This window comes from Microtus oregoni, unplaced genomic scaffold (genome assembly GCF_018167655.1).
Source record: "Microtus oregoni isolate MIOR12 unplaced genomic scaffold, Mior012 000034F_ref0000314, whole genome shotgun sequence".
In the NCBI taxonomy this organism is placed as follows: domain Eukaryota; kingdom Metazoa; phylum Chordata; class Mammalia; order Rodentia; family Cricetidae; genus Microtus; species Microtus oregoni.
Window position 1 is genome coordinate 10,654,747 of NW_024543093.1, and position 16,890 is coordinate 10,671,636.

The 16,890-nt window shown below is 49.6% G+C and overlaps 1 protein-coding gene across 1 annotated transcript in view; it reads right to left on the reverse strand.

Annotated features, from left to right (window-relative positions):
* The window catches only part of Trappc12 (trafficking protein particle complex subunit 12), a 69,535-nt gene that overhangs the window by 17,193 nt on the left and 35,452 nt on the right, over positions 1–16,890 (reverse strand). Inside the window, exon 6 of the mRNA XM_041630452.1 lies at positions 5,234–5,346. Within this exon, the coding sequence (XP_041486386.1) occupies positions 5,234–5,346 (113 nt within the window). The remainder of the gene's footprint in view (positions 1–5,233; positions 5,347–16,890) is intronic.

Consider the following 16,890-nt stretch of genomic DNA (forward strand, 5'->3'; position numbering starts at 1 on the left):
AGATTTTTCCTGTGGTCTTTTTTTTGACAGTTTGTGATCTGGGAGCAATGAGGCTAACCCTTGCTGACTGCTGAATAATAAGTGGGTCTCTGCCACTTCTGGGAGCTGTCTCAGCAGGCTGCCTGAGATGCTGGGGAGGACACTGAGGCCTGTGGGCATGGCTTCTCCAGACACCTGACCCTAGGCTGGCTCCTCCCACCAGGAACTGTCAGGGAGAAGAAATGGAGGGCAGGGTTCCCCTAAAGCATAAGAAGGGCAGATTCCAGCCGACTTGCAGAGGTATAATACTTAAACCAAGGGCCACCTTCTCACTTCAGGGCACACGGTTCAAGGCTGGATTCTGTGACTCCCAATAAACAGAACTGGGTAGAGGTGACACTGGGGCCCCCAAGGTGATTCTTGGGTTCTTCCTGCTTTTTGGGTAGGGAGTCAGGTGCTGCATGAGGACATGCAAGCAAGGAATGGGGGGCCTCTTATGAACAAACAGTAGCCCTTGACAGGTGTGGGGAAGCGAGCTGGCAGCGCACTCCAGGCTGGAGCTAGTAATGTCCTGGAGGTGGTCCAGACAGAAAACCTGACCGAGCTGTTACTGCCTCACAGAGCAGGCAGGAATGGAGTGACAGTCCCAGTTCTGAAAGACAAGAGCCACCACCAACAGTTCCCCCCCATGACCTTCAAAGGACTGAAACTCTCCCTGAAGTAGGGAATGTTTTCGGTGGCAATCTAAAGCAATAAATGGTGAACCCTGAGACTCTGGCCCCAGGTGATACCCAGTGGCCCACAGCCACCAAGCACCCGGGCTGCTGCTATGGGTCACAGTGGTTGAAGAAGGCCCCTTTTCTGATTTTATCACTGGTGTCTCGGAGTGGCTTCCCAGGAGGGTCCCTGCCCTAACTCCATGATCACAACCACTGGGAAAAGCAGGAGTGGGAGCCCTTTACAGAGCCTGAGGACACAGCCACCAACTGAACAGTGCAGGCGGAGATGCCCGGAACGACAACCTTGTTATGAAGGAGTGACATGGGGGGGAGGGGGCAGGACGGACACTCTGGTTTGCCTATCTTCTCCATCTTTCCCCTCAATTCATTTACTTTTGCCTCCTCTGCGCATCTGATCTCTCCTCTTTTGCAGACTCGGTAAGGCCCCCTGTTCCCCTTAGTTCATATGAACCAACTCACAGAGAAGTAACTGTCGTGACCCAGGGAGCAAATGCAGACGCTGGCCTCAGATCAAGATGCAGGAGAACACTTATGAGGAAAAGGCCTCTGGAGAGAGGGCCTTCGCCCAGTATGAGCACTTTGCAGCCCAAATCCACCTCCCTTATGGCCTGTCCCACCCATTGTACATCTCAAGAGTCTGACCTCCTTCACGGCTGACCCTGAATAAGCTTGTTTCCTTAAAGAAGTTTCTGTCTCCTGTATTTTCAGTAGAGTAGTAATGTATTGCAATTCTACAGCCAAAGGGAATGGAGCCTGTCTGCCCCAAAGGTACCATGTTCCTGCAGCTCTGCCCACCCACAGAGGAGTGGACAGAGCACATGTGGCATCTTCACACAGCTGAGTGGAATTCAGTCACCTGCAGCAACATCAAGGGAACTGGAGGGCAGCAGCATGGCCTGCTTGCTCCCCAGGTGGGAGTCAGGAGGACCTGAGCATACAGGTGTCAGAGGTGGGCAAAGGGTTGATAAAGGAGGCGGCATTTGCATGGAAATACAGCGCCCGAACCCATCAACAGGTGCAATTAACCCACTAATGGAAAATTAAAGGAAGTGCTTTAAGCTACAGAGTAATTTGCCAGGCAGCAGCTGATCACAAGCGTGCAGATGAGTCAAGGTTACCTTGCGCTGACTTCAATTTAGGGCTTCCCAGGAGGGGCAGTGAGCCGAAACACTCCGGAATTTCAGCTCATTCGATCTGCACGTCATGAAATGCATCCCTCACTGGGGTCTCACGAGCTCACCACTGCAATCAGCTTCAGTTGTGGGAAGAGGTACTTGGAACTGAGGGGGCAGGCGGCAGGAGGAAGCAGGGGGATGGGGGAGAGGGATCCTCACTTGGCTGCGTCTCTGAAAAGAAGGCTCAGTAAAGCAGAGGGGCTCTTCCAGATCCCCTGCACACATTCTGGACTAATCTGGATAACAGACTCTGTTCCCCAATGCAACAAATACCACTAAGCATCCACAGCTCAGGAAAGCTGTGCATCCCAGGCCATGATGCCTTGAGTGACTCTGGCACCCTGCCTGAATCCGTCTACAGCTACTACCACTTGCCTGCCACAGTATTTAAGACGGCAACCTGCCTATACAAACGGATCCAGTTCCCTGCTTTGAGTTTTACAGTTAAGGGGGAAGCCTTCCTGCCTTTATCAATGGCACCGGTGGGCCTTCTAGAACATAGGCTTCCTGGAGGGGAGAGGGTTCTCAGGGTGTTCCTGTTGAATTATTCCACATCTCCACTGCTCCAGCACCGAGTGCTCACTAGTCCAGGTCACAAGCCGCATCGCTCAGCACAGACCAGGCCAGGTCAGGATGAACAGCTGGATGCTTCCACCCAGTCGGTGTGACTCCAGAGTGCTCTCACAAAGCCTCTAGGACCTTAATGCCTTAAAAAAGGGGAAGGAGTGCTTTTCTTTCCACTTATCAGGTTGAGGGGATGTAGGTGCTGAGGAGAGAAAGGCAAAGAGGGCTGAACGAAAGACATTTCCTAGCTGGAAAGTCTGCTTTTCTCTAGGTTCCCATGTGCCCTTCTCAGTCTTGGGGCCTATGCTTGGTCTATCAAGATTCCACCCTGGTGGAGTGCCCAGTGGCTTTATTATTCATGCCTTGGGATTTGTAATGGTGGCATTCAGAGGTTTCTGGAGTACATTTGCACTGTGAGCGCCACCAGGGCAGTGAAACTGCAAACCCACACAGAGGGAGACATGGGTCCTTCACTGAGGGCAATTTGCTCTGGGCAGGAATGGGGCTGGCCAAGTGTGAGGCCTGGAAGGCAGAGAGTGTGGTTGCAGCCCAGATGGACGAAGTGGTCCTTGCTCATTCTTTCTAGTTGCTTATCTGCTTGCCGAGTGCCCCATCTCCTCTGAGTACGTCACAATTAATCTGCTGTCTGCTGAAAGGCAGAAAAGTGGAGCAAGGAAAGCATCTGCCCTGGGGAGCGCCAGCAGCAGGCAGCGTCATACGCCATCAGGGTGCTGACGGCTCGCCTGCCCGAGCCCAGCGAGAGGACAGTGGCTGTTGTCCTGCATTTCTAACTGTGTCTACTGTAAAGCAGCAAACCCAAGTGCGCCCATCTGTCAGAAACCCCTTTTAGCAAAGACGCCAACCCTTCCTGGAACAGACCTCTCGCGCTGTCTTGTGAGCCATCAGTAGAGAAGCGGGCCACATCACATCCCACGCGATTCCTTTTCAGAGCGCAGGAGACAGAGCCTCATCTGCTGCCTACTCCAGCTGCAGCTCAGGAAGCCTTTCCACCTGGCACCCCAAAGCCAAATCTACCTGGGGTTTTGGGGAGGGGGTGGCTCATCTGTATTGGCAAATGAAATTAACCCCAGGCTAATTGGACTTCAGTGTTTATGGATTACACCTATTTATGCAAACGGCTTTTAGGAATGTCTCTATTGAGTTCTTTCCCAAATGGCTTGCAAAGCTCTGGTGACACCCGGAGGCACAGACAGCCTGCAGAACCAGAAAGAGAGGCGTAGAAAGCAGAAGATAGACGTCTGTCTGCAGACAGTGACAGCCATAAAATTCTGAGTCACAGCAGCATGGCACATTTGATTCCACTTAAACCAAACATGTGAGTTCACCAAACGACTCAAAGACAATAGACAAAACCAACATGGGACTCCTTTGTAGAAAGTAATGTTCTGATAAAACTGGATGCCACTTAAGAACATGGCCCTGACAGGCACACTGAGCACACACAGACTCTGTCCATTCCTTGGTGTGTCTTCCACACAGGAAGAACTCACCAGGCAAATTGGATTACAGATGCTCAGAATGAGGTAACGAGGACAACTCCCCTCTCTGCTTTGGTGACCAGGCTGTCAAGCTTCATGGCAAACCTGCTGAGTATCTCACTAGTCCCAAGTCTGGGGTTTTGCTATGTAGCCAAGGCTGGCTTTGATGCAATCCTCCTACCTAGCTTCTTCCTTTCCAGGTCCTTTCCTGAGTAACGACAGTGCAGGTGTGTGTCACCATTTTTTGATTGTGCTTATGATAGAAGACGAGTTACCACGAGAAGAGCTGGTTACATGTAAGCGAGCAAGCGGGTCTGGCTTTTTTAATTCTTTTGGGTAGTGTTTTCACACCCAGTCTGGCTAAGAACTTGTGCTTTGTCCACTCAGTCTCCTGAGCCCTGGGATTACGTGTGCCACCATGCCTAGCTCTTCTACCTTCTATGTGACGGCATGGACAGTGAAGTGGATACAAAGTCAAGGGGGCTGAGTGCCTGAATCCCTGTCCCACTCGAGTGAGGGTTTCTCTGCACAAGCTGGCAGGGCTCTCGTCACTCTGCACTCTGCAGGGAGACTAAAGTCATGACCCTGGGACACCACAATGCTTTTATGAGAAAAGTCAGGAGGTGAAAAGAGGCTCAACAAATGTTACTACACTCTTCTCAGAGACTATACCATGCTGCCATTCCTACCAGGTCCTACCGGAAATACTGTGAGGAGGGCTGGACAGCAACGCCACTCTTAACCCGAGGTGAGGCTTCTGAGGGAGGGGTTTCCCACAATGTGTGGATGGCAAAGCTGCCGAGCTTCACACTTCTCCAGAGAGAAAACCAAATGGGAATGACAGTTTGAGGTCCTGTGATTCAAAAATTACTTTGTAGTTGGACACAATTAGACAAGTACCCACAGCCTTCTGGCCTTTGGCATTGGTCCAGGGAATGATGGCTGTCACCTCCCAGGGTCATTCTGAAGATCCCACACGGTGCCAGTGCTCTGCTTGGCACAGGAGTGGCCTGGCTCACTCTCAGGGAGGCTGGGTGCTCACCTGTGTGGTCTCCAATGAGGAATGTGTCCGCTGTGAACTGAGGAAAGGGGTTTCAGGACTCGGACTCTGCCCCAAATCACCCTCGAGTCCCCCAATCACTTCAGGCATGAATACCAAGGCCATGCTATTCCAAGACCTCATGTGTGCGGAAGTGAGACTGTCTCCCTGGGGACAGGTGGAGAACGACATGGTCTGAGTGCTGAGACGAAATGGGTTAAACACCGTGACAGTTACCTTACTGCAGACCGTCTTGACCCTATGTAGTCGGTCCAAGGACTCCTGTGGGTTCTCCAGATACTGCTGCAGTTCTGCATGTAGAATGCGCATCGAAAAGGGGACCATAGAACCTAGAGTAGAAATCAGAAATGAGTTAATGAGCTTGCTGTGAATGTGTGTGTTTTCTGACTACACAAAGGAAGCATTGGAAGGTATCTGAGTTATGGTTTCTATCACTCTGATAAAATGCCATGACCAAAAGTAACCTGGGGACTAAAGGGTTTATTTCACCTTACAGCTTAGAGTTCAGCATCCAGGGAAACCAGGGCAGGAACCTGGAGGCTGTGGAAGAGCTGACCCTATTGACAGGGGGTGCAGGTGAACTGCTCCAAGAATGTGAGCATGGGAGATCTGGCTCTGCCCCTCATTTGCCAGATCGTGGTGTCGTGGGGAAGAGATGCCCATTCTGCGGGGCTGCGTCCCCAGCACCCTGGCCGCCTGCTAGCTTATGCTCCGAAATAATTACACCGACACTGTATTCTTTTAAACACTGCTTGGTCCATTAGTTCTAGCCCTTACTGGCTAATTCTGATATCCCGATCAACCCATCTCTAATAAACTGTGTAGCACCGGTCTTACCGGGAAAGATTCAGCATGTCTGACCTGGCAGCTTGCTTCATGGCGTGCGTCTGCCCGGGAGAGGGGAGCATGGCCTCTCTGAGCTCACTTCCTCTTCCTCCCAGCATTCTGTTCTGTTTACTCCACCCACCTATGTTCTAACCAATCAGGGCAAGCAGTTTCTTTATTTAATTAACCAATGACCTTCCTCCATCACACCTCTTGCTGCCTGGGGCAGGTGGGAGAGCTGGTTCTGAGGTCACAAGAGCATGAGAGCTGTCCCTGCCCCTCACCAGCTGCAGCACTTGGGAGAGTGGCCCCTATACCTCACCTGGACAACACAGTCGAGCTGGCCCTGATGGTGTAGGCGTGGGAGAGCTGACCCTGAGGGTGTGAAAGCAGGAAAACTGGCCCCACCCCTTGCTCATGGCTGCAAGGAGTGAACTAGCAAGAGCAATGCTGGAGAGCTCACTCTGGTGGTGAAGACAGGAGAGCTGGTGGGCTGGCCAACTCTGCAACTATCCAGGCCCAGAACCAGGCCCAGCCCAACATCCATTCCATCTACGATCTGCTGGAGCTGCAGGATCTCCATGACACCGGGCAATAACAGGATATTAAGAGGAGTCCCAGTGAGGGCCCAGTATTGATGGGGTAGCAGAAACTAGAGGTCTTGAACCAGACCAATGACTCTTTGCAACGAACACTTGCACATAAAGATACATGGACAAAAGGGTTACTGAGTGACTCACTGTCACACTGCAGCTTCCATGATGGGATTTTTTTTCCTTTCCTTTTTTTTCCTCTTAAGTTTCATTTTATTTTATTTTATTTTTTTGGGGGGGGGAGGTTGCAAGGGTAGAGGGTTGTTATGAAGAGACAGGAAATGATGGGACCCAGATTCATAATTCAAATGCATAATGTGGAAGACACATAGAATAAATAAAGAGAAAGTTAAAAAAAAGAGTGCTGCTTACTGGCTTGTCTCTCACACCTGCTCCCTCTTTCTTATGCCATCCAGGATCGCCTGCCCAGGGGTGGCACTGGCCCCAGTGAGCTGGGTCCTCCCACATCAAGCATCCATCAAGAAGATGCCTCACAGACTTGCCCACAGGTCAATATGGTAGGAACATTTTCTCAACTAAGGTTCCCTCTTCCCCAAGTGACTATACTGACAAAACACTAGCCAGCACACAGGGGGGCTCCAGTGGAAGCAAGGACGAAAGCCCTTTATTGTTGGTCCAGCTGTACAATACAAGCGGATCTTCACTGGTAAGCCTCACCAAGGCATATCCAGCCTTTTACCAAAGGAGACCACTACTGCCATAGCCCTGCAGCAACCACGAGGATGCTCACGAATGAATTCAATAGCAGATACCCAATGACCAACACCGAGAGCCATGACATAGTACAGAGGGTGGGCGTGGTGGTTTGAATAAGAATGGTGCCCCCTGTGAGTTTGAGGCTAGCCTGGCCTACATAGTGAATTCCAGGACAGCTGGGACAGCTATATACAGAAACTATATCTCAAAAAACTAAACAACAACAACAAAGAATGGCCCCTGTAGGCTCATATATTTGAATGTTTAGTCACCAGGGAGTGGAATTGTTTTAAATGATTACAATTAGGAGGCATGGCCTCGTTGAAGGAAGTGTATCATTCACTGGAGGTGGACTTTGACATTTCAAAAACCGAAGCCAGGCCCAGTCTCTCGCTTTCTGCCTGTGGATCAGGATACAGAACTCAGCTACTACTTCCGCACCTACCTGATACAGCTACTCTTCTCTCCATGGTGACAATGGAAACTAGACAGGCCCCCAGTTAAATAAGAGCTGACTTGACCATGCTGTCTCTTTACAGCAGTAGAGCACTTACTAAGACAGGGGTTAGCTTGGGCTTCCTGGCACAGAAGGCTACAGACAAAGCAACCGGCTCTGGAGGCGCAGAGACCTGTGCATCCTGGACCTAGAGAATAGGGCTCTGGAGGTTCCTGACAATGCCAGAGATGGGGCAGATAGCTCAGCGAGGACACTTCTCCATCCCGGACCCAGAGATGAGGCTCCCACTAGCTTCTGTGTTATGCCTTTTTCAGAAATGCCTGCAACAAAGTCAAGCTGAAGCAAGAAAAGGCTTCCTTCCGGTTTATGGGCTTGCACAGAGGAAGAGGCCTCTCCAGGTTAAAGTTGCCAATCAGGAGAAAAACATGTGGCCTCAGTGAAAGGAAAATGATGGGAACTAAACAGGAGAAGTAGGAGCTTCTAGAACTGAGACAGGAAGAGAGCAGCTGGAAATACCGCCTGTCAGTTCTACTGCAGGATTTGATGCACAGGTTCCTCAGTAAGTTTTACGAGCCAAGTAGAGGCCAGGCTCTGGACACAGCACATGACAGATGTGGCCATCAAGCAAACCTCATGCCTCTTCAAGTACAAGCACACAGAAGCTGTGCCAGATGGGGCTTAAAGAAAGGCACCAACAACCCCTCTACCGTGACTCCCTGAACTGCCTACTTTTCTATTGCTGTGGTAAAACACCAGGACCACGGCAGCCTACAGAAGGAAGGGTGTATTTGGGCTTATAGTTCCAGAAAAAAAACAAAAAAGAGTTCATCATGGCAGCAAGCAGCAGGCATGGTGGCAGGAATAGAAACTGGAGAGCTCACATCTTGAACCACAAGCAGGAAGCAGACAGCAAACTGGCAATAGCATTTGTCTTTAAACTCTCAAATCCCGCCACCAGTGGCACCCTTCCTCCTAAAAGCATCACTACCAGGGGACCAAGTATTCAAATGCCCCAGATAAGGGACATTTATCAATCAAATCACCACACTGCCCCAGTCTGGATGAGCTGGCCTGTCTAAGCTGCTGGGAATTGCAGTGTGGCTACCAAGTACAACAAAGCATGCCAGGTTTGTATACCTATGCCTGCCTCTTCTCTCCTACAGGGAGACATCTTGCTAGCAGGGAAGGCCAATCAAAATCTGTAAGACACAATTCCTAGTGGACCTGTTTTTTTTTTTTTTTTTGACAGTTGTGATTTACCCAAATTTAGGTTGATATGGTAGTTTAAATATTTTCCTTTATAAGAGTTGCTGTGGTCATGGTGTGTCTTCACAGCAATAGAAATGCAAACTAACACAGTTGGCATGAATACTGTAGTATTCTCACTAATTGCTCAGAAAACACTTCAGAGTTCATTTCAGACAGTCCCCTGTAGTGTGGCCTACACTGCAGATCCTCTAGTGCTGAAGATCTATCCCACCATCATGGAAAGTCAAGGAGGAATGTGCTAGAAACCTGCCATTGGCGTGTACTAAGAAGTGAAAGCAGAGAGCCATATCAGTGTGACCTCTGCAGGTGTCACTGCTGTTCTCAGAGGATGCAACTCTTGGCAGCATGTGGCAGAGGCACAACTGGACTTGCTTGCCATGTGCACGGTTGCCACTGGCAACAGAGAGCATGTAAAAAAGATCCCACAGTACCCAGTCTTGGCCTTCCTTATCCAGTCTTGTTACAGGGACAGTTGGCTGGATTCACTTCTCCATCAGGTGCCCCCTGGACACCCTCTCCTCTCCTCTCCTCTCCTCTCCTCTCCTCTCCTCTCCTCTCCTCCTCTCCCCTCCCCTCCTCTCCTCTGCCTTTCCTGGTATCCTCCTCCCTCATCTCCAGGTACTGACAGCTGATGGGGACACTGTGCACTCCATTCATCTCCTTGAGATGGTCCATGCCAGATACACTGCAGCGTGTCAGTGTCTCGAAGGACACAACATAGTTCCAACCTTGTGTGGTCATCTTCCACCCAACCCTGCATTTGTTCACATGCTACATTTATACATACACAAAAAAATCCTAGACCAAAAGTGGTTATTCAATCAAAGTTTCTAGACGGAAGCAGGATGATGATAAGCATGGACTAGCTGCAGCTTACTGGCTTTTCAACTGGAGCAAGTTTTGGGGCAAAATCAAGCCTTCACTTGGGTGGGATAGTGGTAGCAATGAAACCTCAGGGTGAGTTTTCATGTCTTCAATAGTTTGTTCTAATGCAAAAATTAGTGAGAATGATGAGTAGCCAACAGGGTCCTCCTCTAGCTGTGGGAAGCTGGAAGAGGGCATCTTCCTCCTCTAGCTGTGGGAAGCTGGAAGAGGGCATCTTCCTCCTCTAGCTGTGGGAAGCTGGAAGAGGGCATCTTCCTCCTCTAGCTGTGGGAAGCTGGAAAAGGGCATCTTCCTCCTCTAGCTGTGGGAAGAAGGAAGAGGGCATCTTCCTCCTCTAGCTGTGGGAAGAAGGAAGAGGGCATTCTTTTTTGGTGTTCTGAAGTTCAGGCAGAGTAATGTGAACTATAAATTTAAATCTAACTTCAGCACAACATGTTAGCTGTGGGAGGTGAACTGATCTTGCAGTAAAAAATGAAATCCCAGATGTTTACAATATTATGCTACACACTTAATTCTGAGCTGCTATGTCAGATTTGTGTGGATATAAAAGTTTCAGAATTTCACTTGAGAGTGAGACCTGCGAGCTGCAGATGTTGGGGGAGCTGAACAAGACTGAAGACCAGGTGAGAATTTAGAGGAGCAGACAGTTTGGGGAGGACAGAAACTTAGCTCTCAGTTAATTCAAGAGTCAGGACATCTGGTTCAGTTGATATGGGGGTGATTTACCAGGACTCAGTTCTACAGTGAGGCTCCAGAATGTTGCTGTTGCTGCAGCTGCTGAAACCTGAACTCAACACAGACCTGAGCCAGTCAGAAGCACTGCACTGACACATTGAAGATAGTAAAAATGTGTTTTCTTTATGGAGCAAGATCTTTTGCTTCACATCCTCTGAGCATTGAAAGGGAGGGACTGTTTAATGATAAGCAGTACCATTAAGACCCAAACTCATGCCACGATGAGTCTTTCCTTGCCACGGTAGAGGGCTCCAGACGGACTGAAAATGGTGGTGGATGGGCACTTTGCTTCTTGGAAGATAGAATTACAGCAAATGCATAAGCAGAGTGTGAGCTCACTGGGAACTGTGACCAACTGTTGATGGAGAGTCAGCAATAGGTCATCAGTTACAACTGTGCCAAGGTGCACACCGTACCAGCACACGAGGCTACTACAGAGCTCCAGTGAACAGCTTACTGATACCATCCAGGGATGCAACTCCCGTCAACACCTGAATACAAACCCAGCTTTAGTAGGTCACAAAACAAAAAACAATTTTGTTAAGAGAATACAAGAAGCAGAAGGCCACTCCAGGCACAAGGAAGGTTCTGAAAAGCAAAGCAAATAGACATGATTTGGAAAGGAATTTTAAGTCCCTAAGAGGAGCAGTTTTGTTCTGAACATTACAGACAAACAGACAAACCCCAAATAATCCATAGTGTCCAGTATATAACCTGACCCCTTCATTTCATTCCTTCTCACTAGCGGTGGGGTGGTAGCAGTTTTCTGGGGAGGTGGGACACCCTCTGGGAGTATAGGAGTGGCAGTGGGTAAGTGAGACATGTGTGGTGTGTGTGAGGGTCACAGGGATGTCTGACTCTGGAGTCCAACATTCTGAGGAAGTAGATTCCATAGGAATACATGCTAGACTAATTGAGCTTCCTGTTTCCTTTCCTTGAACACAAAGAATGTGGAAAGCGTGCCCTGAGGAGGGGAAGCATAGCGTGGCTCCACAGAGGACAGAGCAGGATGCCCTGTGCAGCTGCCAGCAGCTTCTCACAGATCTATGGGAGCACTATTCATGTACTCAGAGCTACATCAAAGTCCAGCTGATGGCCAGAGCAGCAGTGTGCTGCGGCTCAGTTAAGAATATATTCCAGAATGTTCCCTGGTACATGTCCCTGTGTGCCTTAGTTCCTACTCTGACCCCAACAACACAGCCAGGATGTCTGTGGTTATGATGTAGATACAGGTAGATATGGAGTCGCCAGGAGAGCTACCAAACAAAAAGGTCAGGCTGGCCCTTTCAAAGCAGACTGACTACCCTTCTGACAATCCTTCTTAGAATGGGAGAAACTGCCGGTAAAACTCCTAACAAAGGATTAAACACCTACTACACAAGAAGCCTATCAGCGAAGCAGCAACGGGAGCCTGTGTGAGCGTGGCCCTGGGGGGAAGCCCCTCAGAATAGCACTCAGGGGAAGGGACTGAGGACGAGAGGTGGAACCGCAGGTCCAGTGGGTCACAGTCCAGCCAAGCGTCTGGCTTGAGTCGGGAAAGAAAACCACACAGTGCTGCTGGAGGGGACAGAGGATGTGGAGCTGCTTCGACAGTAATCTGGTCTCTTGCTAAGCTGAAAACTCAGGCACAAGAGATTTCAGCAAAACCACTTTTAACTCAGACCTTGGAGAAGCCCATGATGTTCACACAGAGGAACGTGCAGTGCCGCCTACACTAGTCTTTGTAAGAGCCCCACACTGGAAAGAGGCTAACTGTGCATCCTAAAGGCACAGGTGTGTTCTGACTGCTGGGAGTCAAGCCATCACCATCTGTTGCCTGTTCACACCCCACCCTGAAAGATGGGGTCAGGCCCCCTTCCCCGACCATCCAGTCATTTCCAACCACCCGTTATGTGAATCTCTGCCTTAAATGAACACAGCCTCAGAAGGAGCCAGAGTATGTAGGCCATGGAGGACTAGAGGAAGGGGCTCCATCTATGCAGCTATGGGGAAGCCCGTTGAGTGGAGGGGCACCTATGCCTTTGTAGGTAATTCCTCACCTTGTTCTGTAAGAGCTGCAGTAAACCCAGCAGTCCCCAGAGTGAACTGGGGTGGGGATTGTGACTCTTGTGTCTTTGGGACCTTAGGAGGAGGGATAGATGTTTCTATTGCCTGGGAAGGAATTTGAGCAACCTGGGGAAAGTAGGGAACCAAGGGAGACAGGCTCCTGAAACAGACAGCAAGCATGTTCAGCGAACATGGGTGAACACGTGACACCTAGATGGGGAGCATGGGAGTTCCTGGTTGGAGGGCTTTGCTGAGAGGGCAGGACTGGCAGTAAGAGCTGGAGTCAGGGGGCTCAGTGCTGGGGAGGGACATGCAGCCTTGGCAGGAAAGAGCAGTAAGTGTGGGGTCAGAGGCCAGAGTACTGTGGGCACTGGGGCTGCTCTGCTAGTACTCGTTGTCCTCCTTGCTGCTCCCACGAGCAAGAAGGAGGCTCTGTGCAGCAGAGCAGCTGGAACTCACAGCTGAACACTGGATAGGAACCGCTGAACTGTCTGACAAATATATCAAACACAGCACTGTCCCTTTCCTGAATGAAAAACAAAAAAACCTCAGCTTCATCAGCTTCACACACAACTCATCAAGTCTTGTTATGAGCATCCGGAATGGGCACAAATTCTGCCCAATCTTAAATGAAATATATTAAAGCTTGTTCATAAAAGTTATTTGTTTGTATGACTATAACCTCCTCCTTTTTAACGCACATTTTAATGATTTGCTTTGCTTATATATTGTGAGCTAAAATGAAATGAATGAATCAAATTCTTACATTTATGCTTGTTATGCCACAAATGATAAGAGGCATTTGCCAGCGTCCAGCCTATCACTGTGGATGCATGTTAACATTCCAGCATGTGAGATTTATGTCCATTTCATAATTCAAATTAGCTGCTTAATGATGCACAACTCCCGTCTTTCCTTCATCCACATCCTGGGTGCCGCTTAATTTCAGCTAGAAGCAGAATATAGTCTGCATATCTGCATGCTCTACAGGCTGCACATCTGCATGCTCTACAGGCTGCACACCTGCATGCTCTACAGGCTGCACACCTGTGTGCTCTACAGGCTGCACATCTGCATGCTCTACAGGTTGCACATCACCTGCATGCTCCATAGGCTGCACATCATCTGCATGCTCTACAGACTGCACATCATCTACGTGTTCTAAGGCTGCACATCTGCATGCTCTACAAGCTGCACATCATCTGCATGCTCTACAGGCTGCACATCATCTGCATGCTCCACAGGCTGCACATCTGCATGCTCTACAGGCTGCACATCACCTGCATGCTCCACAGGCTGCACATCTGCATGCTCTACAGGCTGCACATCATCTGCATGCTTCACAGGCTGCACATCTGCATGCTCTACAGGCTGCACATCATCTGCATGCTCCACAGGCTACACATCATCTGCATGCTCTACAGACTGCACATCATTTACATGTTCTAAGGCTGCACATCTGCATGCTCTCCAGGCCTCACATCTGCATGACCTTCAGGCTGCACACCTGGAGAACATAGCTTCAGACTGTACAGTGACAAAGGGCCGCTCTACACCTGGACTCAAACAGCTGCTCCTGTTCTTCATGGAAGCATGTTCTTTGGAAAGTCCCCACAGAAGTCTCTGCACTCCTGAGCAATAGACGTGATGATAGTGGACAGCAGGACAGTGGCGGTCAGAAGCCAAGGGGAGCTGAGCTTTTTATCACGTCCTCAGGAAACACCTGCCTTTTAGAGTCCTCCAACACCTGGGTCAAGTTTCAGCAGTCACTGATATGAAACAGTAACTCTGCATCTGCGATTCATGGGATGTCACCAGGAAGAGTCCAGATCCTCCGTGAAGCTATGTGCTTACTGGCTTGGGAGCTTGGTGCCCCTGAGAGATGAACCTCTATGGTTCGTGTTCTATGCTTTGTCAGTCACAGACAAAACCTAATCACAACTAGCTCTTAACCCTGAGGCCAAGGTAGAGTGCAGCAGAGGAGGGACCAGCTTCTGCCTGTGAGGAGGGCTAAGAAAATGGTTCTTAGGCTGAAGGAAAACAGCTATTCTTCATGAGAAAAATTAGTTAACTCCTGAGGATCACAGCTATCAAGGAAAATGGACTAGCTGAAACTCTTTTCCCCCAGTTTCTAAACACACTGATGTCCTTAACCTGTCAGAGCTATCTGTACACAACAGGGCCGCTCCTCCTTTTGGGTGACTTAGGTAACTTTAATTAATGACTTGATTGGATTTGGAATCATGTGGGAGACACCTTCTCGGCCTGCCTGTGAAGACATCTCCAGAAATGTTTAACTGGTGTGGAGAACCCACCTTGAACGTGAGTGGCTCCACCCCCCAGGGTGGGGGTCCAAAGAATTCAAAGAAAACGAACAGAGCCCCAGCATCCCATCTAACTCTCTGGGCAGGCAGACGGCAGAAGAGATGTGACCAGCTGTCTCACACACCATACTTCCCCTCCGGGATGGGCTATGTCCCTTCTGAAATGCTGAGTCAAAATATCCTGTCCTTCTTTAAGTTACTTTATACAGTGATTTTAACACAGTAGTGAGGGAAGTGTGGTATGGTGGTGTGAATGAGAATGGCCCCATAATCTTGTGTATTTGAATGCTTGGTCCCTGGTTGGTGGAACTGTTTGCGAAGGATTAGGAGGCATGGCCTTATTGGAGGAGGTGTGTCACTGGGGGTGGGCTTTGAGGTTTCAAACACTCTCTTCTGTCTAAATCTGCTGTGGATTTAGATGTGAGCTCTTAGCTGCTGTGCTAGCTGCCTAAAAAGCACTCTCACATCTCCATCCAACCCTCTGGAACCAGAAGTCTATTTAAACCCTTTCTTTTGTAAGTTGCCTTGGACATGGTGTTTCATCACAGCAACAGAAAAGTAACAAATATATATGGTGGAAAAAAATACAGCCTCTAATGCTCACTGCCCAGAACCTCGCATGTGCTAAGTCACTGAACTCCAACCTCCAGTGCTCACTGCCTAGGACCTCATATGTGCCAAGTCACTGAACTCCAACCTCCAGTGCTCACCGCCCAGGACCTCACATGTGCTAAGCCACTGAAGTCCAACCTCTAGGGCTCACTGCCCAGGACCTCACATGTGCTAAGCTGATGTGGGAGTGTCATATATCAATCTGTTGATTTCATTGGTTAAGTAATAAACAAACTGCTTGGGCTCATAGCTTAGAACATAGGTGGGTGGAGTAAATAGAACAGAATGCTGGGAGGAAGAGGAAGTGAGCTCAGACTCTCCTCTCGGGAGCAGACGCCTCAGAAGAGACGCCATGCCCCGCTCCCAGGCAGACACACGAGATGAAGCTCTGACCCAGGATGGACGTAGGCTAGAATCTTCCCGGTAAGACCGGTGCTCACAGATTATTAGAGATGGGTTGATCGGGATATCATAATTAGCCAGTAAGGGCTAGAGCTAAAGGGCCAAGCAGTGTTTAAATGAATACAATTTGTGTGTTGTTATTTCGAGGCATAAGCTAGCCAGGCGACCGGGGTGCTGGGGATGCAGCCCCGCCGCTCCTATAACAAATATATATGGTGGAAAAAAAATACAGCCTCTAATGCTCACTGCCCAGAACCTCGCATGTGCTAAGTCACTGAATTCCAACCTCCAGTGCTCACTGCCTAGGACCTCATATGTGCCAAGTCACTGAACTCCAACCTCCAGTGCTCACTGCCCAGGACCTCACATGTGCTAAGCCACTGAACTCCAACCTCCAATGCTCACTGTCCAGGACCTCACATCAGCTGAGCTACTGAACAATATCCCAGCGTTCACTGCCTTAACAAGACCCTCAAGCAGTGCAAACCTGGGGACGAGGAAAGAGTGGGGCAGCATCAGTAACACTTGCCTGCTCCCAGGATGGAAAGCACCCCTGAATCACTACAGGAGGCTGCATCTCTCTTCTGTACATGGGAATGTCTCTTGGGAATGGATGTAGAGTGGACTGATGGACACTGGGAGGGTGTGGGTGACCTATCCATTGAGAGGGGAAACTGACAATTCTGATGGCACTCAGGACATAGCAGGTACCTTCCCAGCTACAGTGTGGGGGTGGGGCACTGGTATGTGGTGTCCCAGGGCAGACTCACTAGAGGGGAGCCTCTGCCCCACCTTCTCTAGCTGCTAGTGGGGTGGGGGGGCATGGCTTCTAGATGTCGCACCTCATAGAGCCTGGGTATGGTTCTTCACCTGGCTGCCCTACTTGTACAGAGGATAAAGGGATTGACTGGGCCCTGGTTGAGTGAAAGGCATTAGCCATTAAGGATTGGAGATCGACCTCTGAGGTCAGTCTGTCTGATATGAAGTCTGTCTGGTATGCTGATTCAC